The sequence below is a fragment of the Rhipicephalus sanguineus genome, chromosome 2, assembly GCF_013339695.2.
Source record: "Rhipicephalus sanguineus isolate Rsan-2018 chromosome 2, BIME_Rsan_1.4, whole genome shotgun sequence".
Taxonomy (NCBI): Eukaryota; Metazoa; Arthropoda; class Arachnida; order Ixodida; family Ixodidae; genus Rhipicephalus; species Rhipicephalus sanguineus.
This window is the reverse complement of record NC_051177.1, coordinates 61716202-61735563: the sequence shown is the minus strand read 5'-3', so window position 1 is coordinate 61735563 and position 19362 is coordinate 61716202. Positions and strand designations below refer to the sequence as shown.

At 49.1% G+C, this 19362-nt stretch overlaps 1 protein-coding gene across 1 annotated transcript in view; it reads left to right on the top strand.

Moving 5' to 3' along the window:
• Positions 1 to 265: 265 nt before the first annotated feature.
• LOC119381631 (ubiquitin-like modifier-activating enzyme 1) overlaps positions 266 to 19362 on the top strand; it is a 53166-nt gene continuing 34069 nt past the window's right edge. The window contains exons 1-5 of the mRNA XM_049412847.1: positions 266 to 397; positions 1569 to 1642; positions 7652 to 7820; positions 14901 to 15035; positions 15309 to 15415. Coding sequence (XP_049268804.1) covers positions 266 to 397; positions 1569 to 1642; positions 7652 to 7820; positions 14901 to 15035; positions 15309 to 15415 — 617 coding nt within the window. The remainder of the gene's footprint in view (positions 398 to 1568; positions 1643 to 7651; positions 7821 to 14900; positions 15036 to 15308; positions 15416 to 19362) is intronic.

Below are 19362 nucleotides of genomic sequence, written 5' to 3'. Positions count from 1 at the left end.
TAATTCGTTTCTTGGTCAATCCCCCAGAGTGGGTGTGAGCCATTCATAAAAGGTGATCATAATCATAATAACAATAATCATCATTCGCGTTTGCTGCCGAGCCGCGTTAATCGCCGGGGTCCTTCCGTGCACCTCCGCTCCCGGGTCCGCAGCAGTCGTAAGACCCGCTGGGCTGCCAGTGAAGGCCGCGCGCGGACACCGGCGGCGACGAAGACGTGCAAGCGGGAGAAGCTGTTCGACCACGTCGTCCTCCTGCGTCTTCGAGATGTCTGGACCACGTCATGTTGAGTTCGCTGAGCCGATGGCCGTGGACGAGGAAGAAAATGACCCCACCCCACCAGCGAAAAAGCGCAGGACCGACGACGATCCCGGCCACGACGTGTCCGGAAATGCGAACGTAAGCGCCCGCACGACGCTTCGCTTTCTAGCGCAGATAGACGAGGCCTAATCTTTCAACCTCGTAGGAGTGGTGATAGCGTGTTCAAACGCGTAGTCGCTCCCGAGAACTAATATCCATATGATGGGCACAAGTTTTCTCTAATCCATTTGTGGGGCACAAGAAAACTAACTGTCACGTCAAGGTTTGAGTGGCAAGATTCAGAATGAAGAAAAACCTTTGTGGCAATGCCGGGTTTTCGATTGACATTGAAGAGCGTGTTTTATTCTATTACGAAAATTTACTACTTTCTGCAGCTCGTGACCTAAGTGGTCAATGAAGAGAGGTGACGTTTATCAACTCCGTTTAGCTATTGGTTACAGCAAAAGCTGTTACTTCTATTGAGCATCCTTCCTTCCAGCTAGCCAGCTCTTTGGTTTCCTTTGATTTGCTTTATGTTAAAAAAAGGTAATTCGTATAGGCCCAATGTTGCTATTTGCCAGATCCTTTCATAAAAAATTCAGAACATTTTTAACAGAAGCTTGAAAAATCAAAGTTATAGGTATATACCTTCCAGTTTTTAGTTATACCGACTGTCTTTTCTTAGAGCTTCTAAACCTTCGAAGCGACAACACTGCCTCGCTTGCTGAAGACATGTTTTCAGGACTTGGGTGTCACTCGCGAAATTTGTCAAACATATCAAGATAGTGATTCGTATATAGAAAACAAGCCGCACAAGTAGTATACGTAGATACAAACACATATACATATGGTTTATTATCACGGCGTGCACGTGTCTCGTCAAGCGAAATGAAAACGCATTCGATTTGAAAGGAAGACATTGGTAACAGATTCTCCGAAATATGGCGAATCTTCAAGGTTATAACGGTGTCTGAAGGAAGAAAATTCCATTCAACAATACCCGTTGAACCGTTAATTCTAATCTTATGCTGGAAATAAAAATCAAGCACTTTGCAAGCCAATCACAGTCGCGCCTGCGTATATGCATTGCTGTATATCAAGAAGCAAAGGTCCATACTCGTGCTTTGAAAATCAATCTTCTATTTACACGATTGCGTTGATTCCATTGCCATTTTGCTTACGGTAAGGCGGTAAATTGTTTGCTCATGCAGCTTGGCGGTTTTCGTGTTTCTTGCTGACCGCGGCATTTACGTTTGTCCTGTGCACGTAGGGACAGCAGGCCCCGACTGAATCGTCAGGACAGAATCCGCCTGACATCGACGAGAGTCTCTACTCTAGGCAACTGTAAGTTGATGATACATGGTGTTTATTGGTGCGAGGACCGGGTTTTCCGAAGATCGCCCATCTGTATGCCGACCTGTCACACCGTGTCACACAGCGTCACACAGTCCCTAGGGCGCTTATCAAAACGAGCGCCCAAGCAGGGTTGCCAGGCCAAAAAGACGAAAAATAGCCAAAAGATTGGAACAACTGACCAAAAAGTAGTCGGCGTAAGCCAAAGCCGGTAAACGTAACCAAAAGCAGCCGCGCTTATGTAAAAACATCCGCGACGTTGTTTTCATTATTAAATGTGTTTAAGGAGAGGTTGGTGCCTATACATGGCTCCGGCTACTCCTCTCCCCTTACTTATTATTTAGCGTCACGGACTTATAAATAAAAGTAGGGCACTGTAAAACTCACTCAAGCCAATGTCCTTTTATTTAAATAACTGCATTGCCCCGCCACGGTGGTCTAGTGGTTATGGCGCTCGACTGCTGACCCGAAGGTCGTGGGATCGAATCCCGGCCGCGGCGGCTGCATTTTCGATGGAGGCGAAAATGTTTGAGGCCTGTGTGCTTAGATTTAGGTGCACGTTAAAGAACCCCAGGTGGTCGAAATTTCCGGAGCCCTCCACTACGGCGTCTCTCATAATCAAATCGTGGTTTTGGGACGTTAAACCCCAGATATTATTATTATATTAAATAACTGCATTCAAGATTTCCTTGGTGGAAATGTAAGTAAGTACAGCAAGAATCCTTCAAAATCATAACTGCTGAAATAAAATAATAAATAGTTGACCTCGGCGATTATCCCGTGCAGGATGACGAAATTACTTGCGCTGTTACAGAAATATATGACACTCTCTTCACGTGTATTGTATGATTTTTCATGAAAGGACTAGAAGTATTAACGTGGCGGTGACAATAAAAATGAGCATTGCATGATTGTGCTCAAAATCGCAGTTGTTGAGATTGGAGCATAAATTGTAGTCACGTTCGCAATCCTTTCTCGCATGATGACGAAGTACGAACACTTGATATTTTCATGTTGCACTCCTTACCTGATTCTAGGAAATAACACAGACAGTTCGTCGGATATAGGATTTGCAATCTGGATGGCTGCAGAGCTTCCTGGATGCGGAACGCTTTCGATTGTTCAGTTCACTTAAAATTACAATTGAAAGTCGAGTTCAGCAATTGGTGGTCTGCTGAATAAGGCGCCATGCAACAGTTTTCCCTCGCAGCCTCAGCAACGTATCTTTTCTCTTCTGCAATGCAAGCGCCGAAGTCAGTCTCGGGCGAAATAAACACGCCTTTGTCGCCATGCATTGACACCGCCTACTCGAACACCAGCGGCTGCAACCTCACAAGATATTGATAATTCGATTCAAATTGAGGAAACAAGAAAGTAGCCAAAAAGTAGCGATGTAGCCAAAGCGTTTTTTTTCTGCCGCCACCAGCCTAAAGAAGTAGCCAGATTGGCGCAAAGTAGTGAAACCTGGCAACCCAGCGCCGAAGTGTTTGGTGGGTCCGCGGTTCACTTCGCGGTCCCGCACTGCCAAGGAGGCAGCGGCGAATGATGGCGCGGTGCGTTTGGATCTTCGCTTATTTAAAGCGTGCAGAACGTTAAAAAAAAAAGCGCGGCCACATGGAAAAAGCGCCTCCCCCCCCCCCCCCCCCCCCCTGAGTCGCAGCCCCGCCTCCCTGTTATCCATAGTAAAAAACAGCGCGAAAACACAAGGACGAGACAGATGAAACGGGACCAGCGCTGACTACCAACAAATGCGTTTATTTTTGCGGTGCAAATATATACGCTTTTTGAACATGGAAAGAATGAAGGGAAGGGAGAGGATATTCCTAGCACATGCGCACCTGCCGGGCTTGTCAACAAAGCGTGGAACGCTCAACTGCGAAGATAGTTAATCTCTTTGTCAGTTAGTGCGATAGAAGGGGCGCTGATACAAGTGTGACCTGCCTCGTGGATGGCGAAGGCTTCATATATTTCGCGGGCGCGATTATCGCTGTACCGGCGCACGATGCGCGTCTGGTGAAAGTTTGGGGTGCATCCACACGCGGCACAGTGTATTGCTAGATTGCTACCTGTTTTCGTTCTAATGTTGTTGGAATGTTCACGAAGGCGATCGTGTTGTGTTGGTGTTTCGGTTTCGAAAATGCCTTGTAAGATGCCAGGGGGCGCCGCTCTGGTGTCGTTATTCTACCGGCGCACTTGTAAATAAAATGAGTGTGTGAGCAGTACTCGTTGTGAGCGGACGTGCTTCTTTTCTTCGGCGCTTCGCGCCAACCCTCGTGTTCGGGGCTGGACGGCGTCCCCGCCGGCCGCGTTCGTCGAGCCGGTCGTCTTCACCTGCCTTCCTCGTTGGGACCACCAACAGCCTATACAGCAATGGCGACGAGGTGAAGTAGGAACAGTTTCCTTCGTATTCCTTTTTGCCGGTCCGCCTCAATGATTCCATTCTACTGCGACGCTACTTCGGCGTTTCCCGCCATCGCTTCTTTGTTCTCCGTAGCGGCCGCCGCGTCGCGTCTCTTCTGCCTTTTCCCCGTCGAGCGGCTCCGCGTCTATTCGTGAACACTACGAACTTTCTTTTCGCGTTGGTGTTTCTCGTTCGTTCTCGTTTTCTTCTTTTCTTCGTTTCGTGTAGAGTTTTTCTCTTGTGATGGCGTCTCCCATACCTCCACCGCTTTTTCTTTCCACTCCCGGCGATCCGCCGATCCCTTGGGCTGATTGGAAGCTCATTTTCGAAGCGTACATGGATGCCATCGGGAATGACGCCCGCAAACCGGAGCGGCGGAAGGCCCTTCTGCTTAACGCATTGGGCCACGCCGGCCTAAAACTCTATCAGACTTTGAGTTCCGCCAACGCGTCAGAGACGCCTGCGTCGTCTGACGTATTCCAAGCCGCACTCGCATTGTTCGATGACCATTTTAAAGACGCGTCCTGTGATTATGTCGCGCGCCTCCGCTTCCAAGAGCGTCGTCAGCTCCCCGGTGAGCCCGTGGTAGACTTCATAGCTAGTCTCCGGTCGCTAGCCGCGTCCTGCGGGTTCGGCGCGCTCGAAAATGACATGATCAGGCAGCAGCTCTTTATTGGCGTCGCGTCGCAAAATGTCCGTTGCCGACTCCTCCAGAAAGGATCGTCCATCACTCTTTCAGAAGCCCTCTCGATTGCACGAGAGGATGAACTTGTCCGTGTGCAGTTGGAGCAATTCGCTCCGCACTCAGTGCAGCAACTTTCTGCTGCGGGTGGCCATGGCGCCGGTCCTTGGTAGAGTAGATCCTATAACTATGGCACACACCCACGCTGGGGGATTGGCCAAGAACCGGATAGTTTTTAAAATCTAATTTTCACGGGACGCGCCAACATGGCGGCCCTTCTTCCACGTCTCGGCGCGGCGGTCAACATGGCTATAACATGGCCGCCCGCCTGCACAGTCCTTTCGTGGCGGTCAACATGGCGGCCCCTCAGCGTCGCGGGGTCGAGGAAGCCGTAAACATGGCGACTCCATGCCGTCGAATGCAGCTTTTCCGGATCAACACCGAGCTTTGGACTCGCGTGCTCAATTTTCTTCGCATAATTCAACCGCACACTGCTTTCGTTGCGGATCGGCAGCGCATTTAGCCAACTTTGCGCAGTGTCCGGCAAGAAACCGCACTTGTCTTGCGTGCGGAAAAATTGGACATTTTCAGTCCGTATGCAATTCCCGTCCAGTAAATCTTCCTGAACCAGGTTCTTCATCTGCTCCTTCGAGCACCGCTCAGACCAATACGGTCACAGTTCTAAACGTGGATAGTCTCCACACTTCTTCCGAGCCACGTGTTACAGCTTCAGTGGGCAATGTGCCCTTGTCTTTTCTGGTGGACACAGGCGCTTCAGTCTCGTTAATCAACGCCGATGACTTTCAGCATTCATTTCCGCACATTCATTTGGCACGCTCATCTACCATCCTGCACTCATATTCAAAGGGAATCATTCGCCACTTCGGCCAATTCACGGCCAACGTCACGTACGCAGGAGTGCAGGCTCCGATAACATTCTTTGTAACAACATGTGGCCGATCTCTTCTTGGCCTTAATGCCATTCGGTTGTTCGGCATCACCATATGCGGTGCTACAATGCAGTGTTATTCTTCGAAATCCCAGACAACTCTTCCAGTACCAAATGGGACGATGCCTGCTACACTGTCTTCGGCTCCAACGCCATCTCCTTCGTCGATTGTGTCGACCATTCTTGCTTCACAGTCTTCCAGTCCCACGGCTTCTGCGCCGTCCACTGCGTCACCGCCTACGGCTTCGGAGACATCTTTTTCGTCGATGCCGGATCGACCTGTTGTGTGTGCTTCACCTGGTGCGGTGTGCCCTGTGCGTGTGCCTGTGCTTCGGTCCACTTCCGATGTGCATCGGCCGGCCGTGCCTGTCGCTGTGCGGGCGCCCGTGCTTCGGTCCACTTCGCCGATGCGTCCGCCAGCCAGGCCTGCCCCACCGCTACCTCGACATTCAGCCTGTGGAACGCTTCCTTCGCCAGGCGGGGAGGACTTGCCAAGCGCGTGTGACCGGGGTGCTGAGTCACCTCCTTCTACACATCAAAGGCGCCGCACTAAGCGGAAACGTCGGAAGCCTCGACGTTATGAGGACTATGTTCAATAGTCATAACAAGTTCTTTTCTCATACACTCCTGCCTCATTACGTGCAGTGGACTTACTCTGTGTGTAAATAATAACTGAACTGAATTGTCGTACGCATTTTCAAATGTGTATGTTGTGAATTTCCGTGTGCTTTCAGTTTTTCATGCTTTCTTCACTTTTCAGTTTTTCACTTTTCTTTCGAGGAGGGGATGGTGTTGTGTTGGTGTTTCGGTTTCGAAAATGCCTTGTAAGATGCCAGGGGGCGCCGCTCTGGTGTCGTTATTCTACCGGCGCACTTGTAAATAAAATGAGTGTGTGAGCAGTACTCGTTGTGAGCGGACGTGCTTCTTTTCTTCGGCGCTTCGCGCCAACCCGCGTGTTCGGGGCTGGACGGCGTCCCCGCCGGCCGCGTTCGTCGAGCCGGTCGTCTTCGTCTGCTTCCCTCGTCGGGACCACCAGCCGCCGACACAGCAGATCGTTCACACAGCGGCTAGTCTGACCAATGTAGTTGCTGCCGCAGGATGTGGGAACCTCGTAGATAACACCCACACTGCACGGGACGAAGCAGGTGACATGCTTCTTCTTGCACGCCTGACTTGCAGGACTCGAGTTGTTCACTCTCCTGCACAGTGAACCGAGTTTTATGGGTGCCGAATAAACGACGTTGACACTGGCGCGTGCGCCAGCTTTTTTGATGCGGTGGGACACTCCATGTAGATAGGGTATCACTGCAAATTTATTATTATGTCCCTATTATGCCAATGTGTGGGGCTGACTTTGCGCCCCCCCCGCCCCCCCCCCCCCCCGTGCGCACGCCTATGGGCCTGTCTCGGCAGTTTCCGGAAAGACAGAAGTCCTTTTGCGGGGCATTGTGGTGTCGGCCATTCCGCGAGTTCAGGGGAGCAGTTAACGTACCTGCGACAAATCGCGATCGCGGTACACGCCGAGCAGTAGGCTTAGGACCAGTCACTAGGACGGCGAATATCATTAGGCTCTACAAAGTCTCGGTTGGGGTTGCATAGCCACTACAACAGCGAATACAGTCTCTATGAAGTCTCTGTTGGGGATGCGTCGCGGTTACATTTTAAACGTAGTGCACTTAGAACATGTACGTATTAGCAATGTTTTATATGAAAAACAAGAATGCGCAGCATTCGAAAGTCCTTGCTTGTTCGACTAATCGCATCCGCCGTGATACTCACCTCTTTAACCGCACAGGCCATGTCAGAATGTGCATTTCTCGCATCGATTATGCTTCGAATAACAAAAAAAAAATTCTATTCGCATTCGAAATTTTGAATATTCGCACACCCCTATAGTGTAAACTGATTTAGTTTTTCCCTTTGGCGTCTCTGTGAAAAGAAAAATCACGTGGTACATATCCTTCGCAGCTACGTGCTCGGGCGGGACGCCATGTTGCGTATGGCGCAGTCGGATGTGCTGGTGTGCGGAATGGGAGCACTGGGCGTGGAGATTGCGAAGAACATCATTCTGGGTGGCGTCAAGTCGGTCACCGTCCATGACCGGGCCGTGTGCACGAGGCTCGACCTGTCGTCGCAAGTGAGAACGTTTTTCTCATTCGTGCAGTATTCGCCTTTCATGTATTCATTTAGGTCGGCGCTGCATTTTCTACCTAACTCTACGATTCGCCATTTCTTGGTGTTGTCGGAATGGTTATAATAATTAGATCCGAGTATTTTACACGTGCGACTTATGATAACATCGCACATTCTGCATTCTTGTTCATATTTATTTGCTGCGAGCTTGTCTGCACCCTAATCAACAATGAGTTCGGTTCATAAGTGCTCGTTGTTAGTGCACGGCCACCTTCACTAATTATATATCCATCACCAGGATTTACTAGAAGTCGCCGTTCAGAAAAATGCTATCCTAAGTACTTTTTCGCGATTACAACGCAAGGCAAGATTTTTTTTGACGTTTTTTCTGAGCGCGCCTCAGTTGTCGAATTCGGGAAGATGAAGCGTTCCACTGCGCAGCTCGGATGTAGTTTTATGGAATGAATGAATGAATGAATGAATGAATGAATGAATGACGATCTTTATTTCGCTGAAGGGGTGGGTCTCGGTCACTGTTGGGGATCAGGTAAGGAAGAGTTAGGGTATTAGGTAAAAAAGAAGCATCTTCAGTTTTTATTGTTTCGTCATATGTGGATTTCCTTTAGGCACATGTTCGATTTGGTTGCTTTCGCACGAACCAGTCGACCTATCCTGCGCCACTCGATAATAATAATATCTGGGATTAAACGTCCCAAAACCAAGATATGATTATGAGAGACGCCGTAGTGGAGGGCTCCGGAAATTTCGACCTCCTGGGGTTCTTTAACGTGCACCTAAATCTAAGTACACGGGCCTCAAACATTTTCGCCTCCATCGAAAATGCAGCCGCCGCGGCCGGGATTCGATCCCGCGACCTTCGGGTCAGCAGTCGAGCGCCATAACCACTAGACCACCGTGGCGGGGCCCTGCGCCACTCGAAACAGGCTACTTTGACTACCGCCTGTCGCGATGGTTTCCTGTGCTTCATTTTTAGATTTGGCAACTCCGTATGAGGTGGCGCAAGTCTGCTCGGCATAAGTCCTGATTTTTGTATCGGGCAGAAGTATCTTCTGAGTTAAAATAATGTCGTCGATGATGTATCGAGCGTCTTGTAGAAAGCGTCTGCACACGGTGGTGGACACAAGCACACTGGTTTATTGATAGCAAAAGGAACGCTTGCGTACAGCGTTGCCAGGCGTTGCTCTATTGGTTGTACACAGTGTTGCCTTGTTGATCGCCGGTTACATCCTCCTTTCTTTGAAGGCGAATCACACAAAAAACACTGATAATACAGAAAACATTTAACGCCGGTCGGTAACTGTCCTCTCTCCTAGGCTGTTTCACTCTGCTGGAATCCGTGAGTGTAGGCCAGGCGAGGTGGTGGTCCTTGTGGTCTGGTGGATCGTCGGCAGAAATCGTCACTGTTCGGTAAGCCTGATGTGCCGGCTGGCGGTCGGTCCTGCGTAGCCTGCGGAGGTTCTGGCCCCTGCGGCATGGCTCCACTTGTAGATGAATCGGAGGTGTCGTCGCTGTCGTCGGCGTTGTAATGGGATAATCGACAGAACGCTTCTGGCGTTTTGCGGAGGTGTTGTCTATTTCGACAGAAAACCCGGCCATCTTCTGTCAGAACGGTGTACGACCTTGGCGCCACGAGATCTTGGACTTGTGCTTTTATTTCCCATATACCATCATTGAGAACGCGGACGACGTCTCCCTTCTGTAATAGAGCAAGTGACCTTCTTGGGGTCTTTGTTTGCACATGTTTTCGCACGGGCCTTGGGGGTGACACTGAGAAATCTGGAAGCAGCGTTCTGAGACTTCGTCCCATCAGCAGCTCTGCTGGCGACCGGCCATCCTCAAGAGGACACACCCTGTAGTTCAGAAGGCCTAAATAGAAATCCTCTTTACTCCTCTCCGTCTTGTCCAGAATCCGCTTGACCACTTGGACGCCCTTCTCGGCGAGTCCATTGGATCTGGGAAAATGCGGACTTGAAATTGTATGCTTGAAGTCATATCGAGCCGCAAAATCTTTGAACTCTTTTGACGCGAACTGAGGGCCGCCATCACTACAAACTTCTAATGGTAACCCGTGCCTTGCAAAGATCTGACGTAGTTTCTGAATGACAGCTGTTGCTGAGGTCTCCTGCTGCTGAGTTCGACTTCAGGAAAATTAGAATAGGCGTCATAGACAACCAAGAAATTTTTTCCAGCATGCTGGAAAAGATCTGCACCAACTCTAGCCCACGGCAAGTCAGGGACGGCGCGCTGAAGAAGGGGCTCGTCAGGTTGCCGATAAGCAAACTTCTTGCAGAACTGTCAATAAAATGGGCAATATCTGCTGCATTCCTGGCCAATACATCAACTTACGGGCCCTCGATTTGCATTTCCCTAACCCGAGATGCCCTTGGTGCACTCGTCTCAGCATCTCCGTTCGCATGCTTGCAGGTACCACTACTTTGGTTCCCTTTAGCAGTATTCCGTTGACTACAGTAAGCTCTGCTGTGGAGGACTTTAGCTGACCCTCTACTGGGATTGACGACTGCAATCTCGAAATGACATCTTGCAGCGTTTCATCACTGGCCGTTGCTGCCTGCAGACGGGAGAGGGTGGCTAAACCCACACTTGAAGTAAGGACGCCAATAGCATGAACTTCAACATTGTTGTGCCCTTGCCTGGGTGTTCCTGTGCTGGGATTCTTGACAAGGTGTCAGCAACAACTAATTTGCTGCCTGGAACATACTGCAAATCAAATTCATATTTCAGCAGCCGAAGAAATAGCCGCTGCAGACGCGGTGACATGTCACCTATTTCTTTCTTTGAAATCGCCAACAATGGACTGTGGTCAGTTTCGATAGCAATATGTCTTCCAGTGACATAATCGTTAAACTTTTCACAGCCGAATGTTATGCCTAATGCCTCTTTTTCTATTTGAGCATACCTTCGCTCGGTTTCTGCGAGTGCTCGCGACGCGTATCCGACGGGACGCCAATCGCGTCCATGTTGTTGGAAAAGGACCGCTCCGAGTGCAAACGCAGACGCGTCCGTCGACAGTTTCGTGGGAAGCTCGGAATTAAAAAATATTGGCCGCGTATCTGCGTGCTTCGCTGCAAATGTCGTGTAAAGACGATAGAAGAGGCGCTGTGTGAGATATGGACGCCATCTGGCAATACATCGGGAAACATGAGTGATGTGTTGCGTGCTGGTAGTCCCGGCGCAGCAGCAGGCGAAGACCTTTGCAGAGAAACGTCCGCACTCAACGAGTGCTCTCCACACACTCTTTTATTTACACGTCGCCTGGGTAAAACAGGAACGCCAGAGCGGCGCCCACAACCGGCAGCCTGAAGGCCGCCCACAACGCTGCTTTTTCATTTTTTAAATATTTTTTTTCACCTTCTTGGCCTTCTCAAAACTAAAGTTTTTCAACACCAACCCATGGCATTCGTACAGTACAATACAGAACCGAAACAGAAACACAACAATGAGCTCGTGCGAAGGGCACGGAGGAAGGCAAATTTCAGCGCAGTCGCATTTTCAGCTTTGTTGAAACAGCGCTCACTAGACGTCGAGGAAGTAAAAGAAGGCACAGGACAGGCAGCGCCTGTCCTGTGCCTTCTTTTACTTCGTCGTCGTCTAGTGAGCGCTGTTTCAACAAAGATGAACGCATACCAACTCGCTCAAGCTTCCATTCTTATGCATTTTCAGCGCAGCTTAAGAAACTAGGGTCCTTAAAATTACGTATGTATGCATTTTCTATTAAAGGAACACGCCACCTAATACTTACCTTGTGATGTTGCACCTCAGATATGCATGATATTTACTTTTTGATCGACAACGTTCACAAGTATGAACAGCCGTACCAGTTCAAGACGGCTGGCCCTTGGGCAAGTGGTTCAACTTTGGCCGAGTGGCTGAATCGAGGGACGTGCCGACAAACAGAAAGACAGACAGAAAGACAGACAGACCAAAATTTCTGCGTTTAAGTTTCCCAAGAAAGCTTTAAAACAGCCAAGACTGGCGCTTTCGTCAGCATCATCTTGAGTTGTTCCCACTCACGCTCGTGAACCTGCGTCCGCTCGAAAATTGTATCGTTCCTTATTAGGCTGCGCAAGGCCTCAGTGCGGGCTGACAACAGTGGCAAGTACTTTCCAAAATAGTTAACTGCTCCAAGGAAGCGCTGAACGTCTTTCTTGGTCTTTGGCGCAGGTTGGTTTAAGATGCACTTTATCAGGTCGGAATTAGGCTCAATACCTTTGGAGCTAATTTTATCGCCCAAGAAGGTGATTTCAGTTTGTCCGAAAATGCACTTTTCCGCATTCAAGGTAAGGCCCTCAGCCTGTGCCCTCGCTAGCGCTTTGTGCAGGCGTTCATCGTGTTCCTTTTTGCTAGAACCCCACACAAGCACGTCGTCGATGTACACACGCGTTCCTGGGAGGTCATCGAATATCTGGCTCATGGTACACTGGAAAACTTCGGGTGCATATGAAATACCGAACGGTAATCGGAGATACCGATAACGACCGAACGGGGAACTGATTGCGCAGATTTCTGAAGTCTTTATATCTAAAGGAATTTGATGAAAACCGCTGTTTGCATCAAGTCTGCTGAAAAACTTTGCATGCGCTAGCTCACCCTCGATTTCTTCCCGGCATGGCAACTGAAAGTGTTCTCTTTTCACTGCCCTGTTAATTGCCCGCGGGTCCATGCAAACTCTTAAGTCTCCATTTTTCTTCCTCACGATAACCAAGGGACTTACCCAGTCCGACGGCTCTTCCACTTTCTCAATGATGAGCTCTTTCTTGAGTGGCTTTCTGAGTGCGTAAGGCACGCGCCGGGTTGGCTGTACTACGGGGACAGCGTCCTCTCGAAGCACCATATTGTACTCGCGCCGCGTCCTTCCAATGCCGGTGAATAGTCTTGGATATGTCTGCTTTAGGCTTGCGTAACCGTCGCTGTTGTCCACCGCGTTGACTCTGTTGACCAGACCAAGTTGCTCACTAGCCTCGAGGCCCAAAATTGCTTGCTTCTTCTTTACTACGAACTCCAGCAGAACGTGTCGCTTGTCTAACTGCACGGCGAGGCGGACCTTTCCACAGTGTGGTATTTCACCACCCCCATAATGACGCAAGATGCTCCTCGTAGGGTACGGCTGCTGTTTAGTACTGAGCCTGTTGAACAGCGAACGCGGCAGCAAGTTGGCCTGCGCTCCGGTGTCGACCTTCAGCTGCACCTGCTTTCCTTTAATGTTCGTTGTTACGACCCAATCGCGACTTTCGTGACCACGCTTGCTTTCCGTTGTCCTGATCTCCAGAACATCGAAGTCACCGTCACTCTCCACTCCGTCGACCACGTCATCAACAGCTGCTCGGTTGTTCGTACAGCAGGCGGCGAAGCGATTAGGCTTCATGCAGTTGTTGCACATTTTGCCGTACGCGGGACACTTTCTTGGCGCGTGTGACAAGTTGCAGTACCGGCATTTTTTTCGTCCCTTCTTAAGTGGCGTTCTTGCAACAGGTTCAGTCTTGTTTTCCTCAGCCCACGCTTTATTTTGTGATTCAGCAAGTTCCTCAGCCTTGCAGTATTCCACTGCTGTGACGAGGGTCAGGTCCTTCTTGCGAAGAAGTTTTTCACGCAGGGAAGCGCTAGAAATGCCATACACGATTTGGTCCCTCAGCATGGAGTCTCGTAAATCACCAAAGTTGCACGTTCTTGCTTTCAACTGCAAATCCCGCAAGAACTGTTCGAATGGCTCTTCGTGTGCCTGACGACGCGAGCGAAACACATAGCGTTCGTAAGTCTCATTACACTTGGGCAAGCAGTAGGCTTCAAACGCTTTAACCAAAGCGTCGTAGTCTTTAGCTTCCTCCGGCGTCAGGTTCAGGGTATTGAACACATCAATTGCTTCTTGACCGGCGACGTGCAAAAAAATCGCAGCTTTCTGCTCCTTACTGCGTGGTTTGGTGGGCTCCGTAGCTATCAGGTACAGCTCGATGCGTTGCTTGAATGTCTGCCAGGACGCCGCTGCGTTGTCGCCCAATTGCAGTGGCTCGGGTCATCGTGGCGTCCCACTTCTGATACCACGTATCGAGCGTCTTGTAGAAAGCGTCTGCACACGGTGGTGGACACAAGCACACTGGTTTTTAACGCGGTAGCGTTAGAGAGCTCGTGTCGCAGAAATTCCGCTGTCGGCGTCGGCACCGTTGGTTGTGAGCGAAAAATCATCCGTGAGCGAAAAATCGAGAAAGTAGCAAATAAAATAAACGATAAAATCTTCGGTCCCAATGAGGATCGAACCCGGGCCGTTCGCGTGGCAAGCAGGTATCTTACCACAAAGCCACGATGTTGCTTGCAGGTGCTTCGGACAAAAACACTACATAAATGTCATGTAGTGAAAGGAGTCTCGACGTATTTTGTTCGGCAGGTGTCACGACGAAAACGAGCCCATACGGTAGGCGCATTCGCGAGGCCATCAAACTACGTCGAAAAACGCCGGGATAGTGCAGCCATCGCCGCTAAATACACACACGAACTTTCAAACAGCTCTAAAAATGGACAACTATGTCCATCTAGAGGAAAACATATCAAGCCAACGCAGCAAACGCTAGATAATGTGCTGCCATCTGTGAGGCATTGTGAGAAATATGTCTCGCCTTTTCATGGCTTCCGAGAGGGCCAGCGCGCGGCGCATCTCTTGGAGGCCATGCGACTCTTGCTTTAGATCGAAAGCCTGTAAAATTCGCGTGCGTGCGTGTGTGTGTGTAACAATACACATTAATAAGTGTGCACTTAGTGGTTGCAGTGCGCACTAGGGGCCGGATTTCGCTATCGCGTTCAACTCTTAAAGGCGAAGCTTAAGGGTCCCCCAATTTTTGATAGCAAAAGGAACGCTTGCGTACAGCGTTGCCAGGCGTTGCTCTATTGGTTGTACACAATGTTGCCTTGTTGATCGCCCGTTACAGATGACTCGACCGAAGGAGTTCGTATCATACACGCGTTTCCGAATATTGATACATGACCCTACAGAGTAATGCACGGCTACGTTTAGTGGTCGCATTGTTTATATTATGATCCATTGTACGTCTTCCAGTACTACCTTAGCGAGGAAAGCCTGGGCGAGAACAGAGCGGCAGCTTCAGAGGCATCACTGGCGCGACTGAACCAGTACGTGCGTGTGGAGGCCCATACGGAGCCCCTGAGCAAAGAGTTCCTGAAGCAGTTCAGTGTGAGTGGCTTTGTTTTAAGCTAACAGCTGGGTGATTCTTTGTCCGTTGGTGCGGTTCTCAAGAAAACTACAGAGGGAAACTACTTCACTTGTGTTGCGTCTTGATAATTGGGGCTCCGCGTGATGGATAACAATAAGCAGCTGACGGATATAGGGTTTCGTCAGATTAACGCTATTTGTGCTTCTTTATGCAGCTCCGAAGCGACGCTCTATAAATATGTACAGGCGGCAAACGCACGCTCGTGTTGTAACTAAACTATTGTGTCCTCCCAGGCGGTGGTGTTGACGGAGACTCCGCTAGACGAGCAAGAGGAGATCGCCGCCTTTGCCCACGAGAACAACATTTCGCTGATCGTGGCCGATACTCGGGGTCTGGCTGGGTGCGTTCTGCAGCCGAAAACAGTTTTCACGCACATAGTGGTGTGCCGCTTCTAAAATGCTCCACACATAAAAAATTAAAAAAAAAAAGAAATCAATCATAGTGAATTCAGCTTGTTGTCTATGCATATGCGAGAACACCGAGTTTACATCAAAGACAATATAGATGCTCTAACAGCGGATTGGCGGCATAAATCATTATCAGCGAAGGTTTATCACCAGCCGGCCAAAAGTAGCGGACATTAACCATCACACACCAACACCAGCCAACATTAGCGATTAGTTAGCCATATTTACTCAGGAGCTAGTGCTGATGAGTGCTCGTAGTGCGATATTCGATACGGTAGGCGAGAATAGAGCACTGCACGGGCTCGGGCCTACCCGAAAACCCGAGCCCGGCCCGGCCCGTGGGCCGGGCCGGGCCGGGTAAAGCAGTCTTCACGGCGGGCCCGGGCCGGGCTCGGGCTTGCAGCTTCGGGCTTAGGGCCGGGCCCGGGTTTGAGGTGGCGGGCTCAGGTCGGGCCGGGCTTGGACTTTGCTCAGTTCTTAAGGGGGCACTAAAGTGAAGCACTGAATCGGTTTAGGCTGATAATGTGTACTCTGAGAACTCGAATGTAATTAATTTCATCATCATAAGTTTATTTATAGCGGAGAAAATCTAGGTCAAAGTTCCGTTTTTAAATTTCGCGCCGAAATATCTGGGCGGAACGTCACGGATTTCAGACTGTATTGGTCGTGTTTTGGCGACATTCGCTCAACGAAATTTTCTGAAACTTGGCGTATTAAATCTACCGCCCCCTCTGAAATCAATGTACTTCATTTTTACCGATTAGGAACTACGTAGGCTCCAGTGGACGCCGTCAGAATCTGTGACGTCACGGCGCTTGCTGCGCGAATTTCAAGGTAGCGTCGCTACCAGCATTTTCTTTTCGCGCGTTTTCTCGCTCATCAACAGTCTTGTCGCGACGAGCATGGTCATTTTGGAATTTTAAAAGGGTACTTTTCTTGTAATAATAAAATCGTTTTTCTCTTTAGTCTCCCTCAGTGGCGTACCCCCTCCCCCGAAATTTTGTTTTGCCATGACATACAGAACAGAAAATGAGATTCGATCACATCTGCCTGCCCGGCCGCCACTTCAGATCAAGGAGGTGCCGCCACCCGAAAAAAAATCTGCCTACATCCCTGCTGTCTCTTTAAGTGTGTTACACATACGTTGTGCATATATATGTTGCACATTTTATCTCGAAAAAAAAACGCTTTTTTCATCTGGGGCAGGCTATTTGTGAAGTTTTATGAGGGTCAAGTACTGAACAACTTTTTCTTCTTGCATAAAGGCTACCTCATTTATCTGAAAGAGTAAATAGACCAGGCGCTTACATAGTTAACATATTACTATTCGGTGGTTCATTAACTGCATTCGCTATTATTTTATATACCATTCGTTATTTTGTAGTCGAAGTAATAAATGTAATATAATAAGTTTGTACCTCTAACTTATAATCTCAGGAACGATCACAGAGCTCCAAAGCAGGGAAGCGTTCTTGAAAGTTCCAGCCTGTCACTAAAACGCATGCAAGGACTGCGCGGGGTATCGTTACATAGAATCCCTATAAACACACATTCTTTTTCCGTCACGGCTCCCAGTGGTCATGTGACGCGAGATGAACATGCACAACCTGCTTTGTGTGCCCACATTATTAACGTCTAAGCTTTCGTCTAGTTATGATATATCAGGGTTGTCGAACTCACCTCAGCTAACGGACCGCATTCACGAAAATTTACTCCCTCCAGGGCCAGGACAGTGATGAAGGTAGGAGCGAGGATCAGGGGGGGGGTATGTTGTACAAATGTCAGCTCACGTTGCCATTTGAAAAAAAGACATTTCCCATACTTCTTATATGAGTCATTTCTGAAGGGGAATTTGGCGGCAGGATTTCAACAATATATCGATCCCTATCTCCAAAATGACTAAATTGTTTCACGGTTATGTATCAATACATGGTGACTGCAGGGGGTGCATCACGAGAAAAATGCTTTCGACCTGTCATGTCTATGTAGCTCAGGAACGTACCTATAAAAAAATTTTAAAAAATATTGGACGAAGACCGTCGATGTGCTGGCCGCGGGCCGCTAGCGAGAGATCCACGGGCCGCGTGCAGCCGAGGGCCACGTGTTTGAGACCCCTGCGCTATATAGTGCGAGAGCTACATGATACTGCCGCAACAGCGTTTGAATGTGCAGGAGTAGCATAGGTCCACCGTACCGGGTGATGTCCCCCTTACGTCGAACCATATGCATCCAACGAGTAAACGTCGAGAAGCTTATTCGCGCCTTTATAACCAAACTACAACAAACCCCGAAATTAATCCGAAATCGCTTCGCCCACCTCCTGCCAGTCGTACCCGCGTAGCGCATGGGCCACCTTCTACCGGTACAACACCGTTAGGAAGGCATACACCATTATAATATGAAAAAAAAAAAACACGAGCACGGTACAAACCGGGCATAACATACACTGGTGAAAACTGCAAGGAGAAGCACCGAAAGAGGAGTTTTACAGATGATGTTGAAGAGTGGCACGATGTTCGGGAATGAGAGAAATGAAGGGATGAGGTACAGCTGCTCTGTTCATTCTGCAGAGGTCCACAAATGCATTCTAAATTTGCTCCAGTGGTGGAAGATAAGAACAACGACTGCTGACTCCTTCACAATCCGCAAGGCTGATGTGCGCCACTGCGGCTAGCGCAAGCAGTGCAAAAAACTTTTCCACGGCTGGATATGGGATGCAACAGCGCATGGCGTGTTTCAAGCAGTAATCCCTTGATATAATTTTTGGGACAATAACATGTGAAAAAATAAACTGCAAACTATGCCACAGAAAACTGCACTAGCAGTGGCGTGATATATATGAAAAATATGCTTTGACAAATAGTTTTTTCTTCGAAGTCATTTTACCTTTCCCGAAGAATCTTCCCTCCACCTAACCACAAGTTATGCAGAGCTCACGCCACTACCTTACGCCTGCTACAAACAAACTCCTACCCGTCACTTTCCCGATATCACAAGATTTACCCCGACATATACACTACGAACATTTGTAAGATATGCAAGACACAGGTAGCATCGCTCCCTCACATGCTGTAATGTCCTGTCCAGTACCAGAATGTTACTACCGAGACCCTCTCGTCGAGATGGTGCGCTGCCCTGCGCAGCTCCCACCTCGACGATCAGCTATGGGCCCATCCAGCAAGCCCGCGAGGCGGCGAAGAGGCAAGACCTCGACGTCCCCACGTGGGAGGCCTAGGCCAAGGCACTTAAATTGCTGGTTGATAATAAAGTTTATTCCTCCTCCTCGCTTGGGCTGCTTATATACGTATTTCAAACAGTACACGCGGTGCACACGGTTCATTAAAATTTTTATCTAGGTTAGTCTATTTACATCGAAGGTAATAAATATGGCTTTTTTTTTTTCGTCTATTTCTCTTGCTGTGGCAAGGCGCTACTATGCTGAAGACAGGTGCTGCTTATCCAGAAGGGTGCACAATTTACTTTGTCGTTAGAGCATGCTTTAAATTTCAATGCAGAGTGCAATAAAAACAAAGTGAAGACAGCGTACTGTTCTCTGTCTCAACTGTTTTTTTTTATTGCGCTCCCTATCAAAACTTAACCCATGCTGTAAATCACTTTCCTTACTACAATATCTGCTACAAAATGTTCTTGATGATCCCCATTGTATGTGCAGAAAGAATACCCCCGCTCAACTACATGTTTCCACCGTGAGCCCTTTTTTACAAGAAGTTACCGCATAATTGTTAGCGAAGCATGCACCAACAAAGCGTAGACATTTGCCCCTTAAAACTCCTCGCTGTCGATTCCATGTACGGGCAACACCACTTAGATTATTGGCTCGGGCCCCTGTCGGGCCCGATTTGCGGTCGGGCCGGGCCGG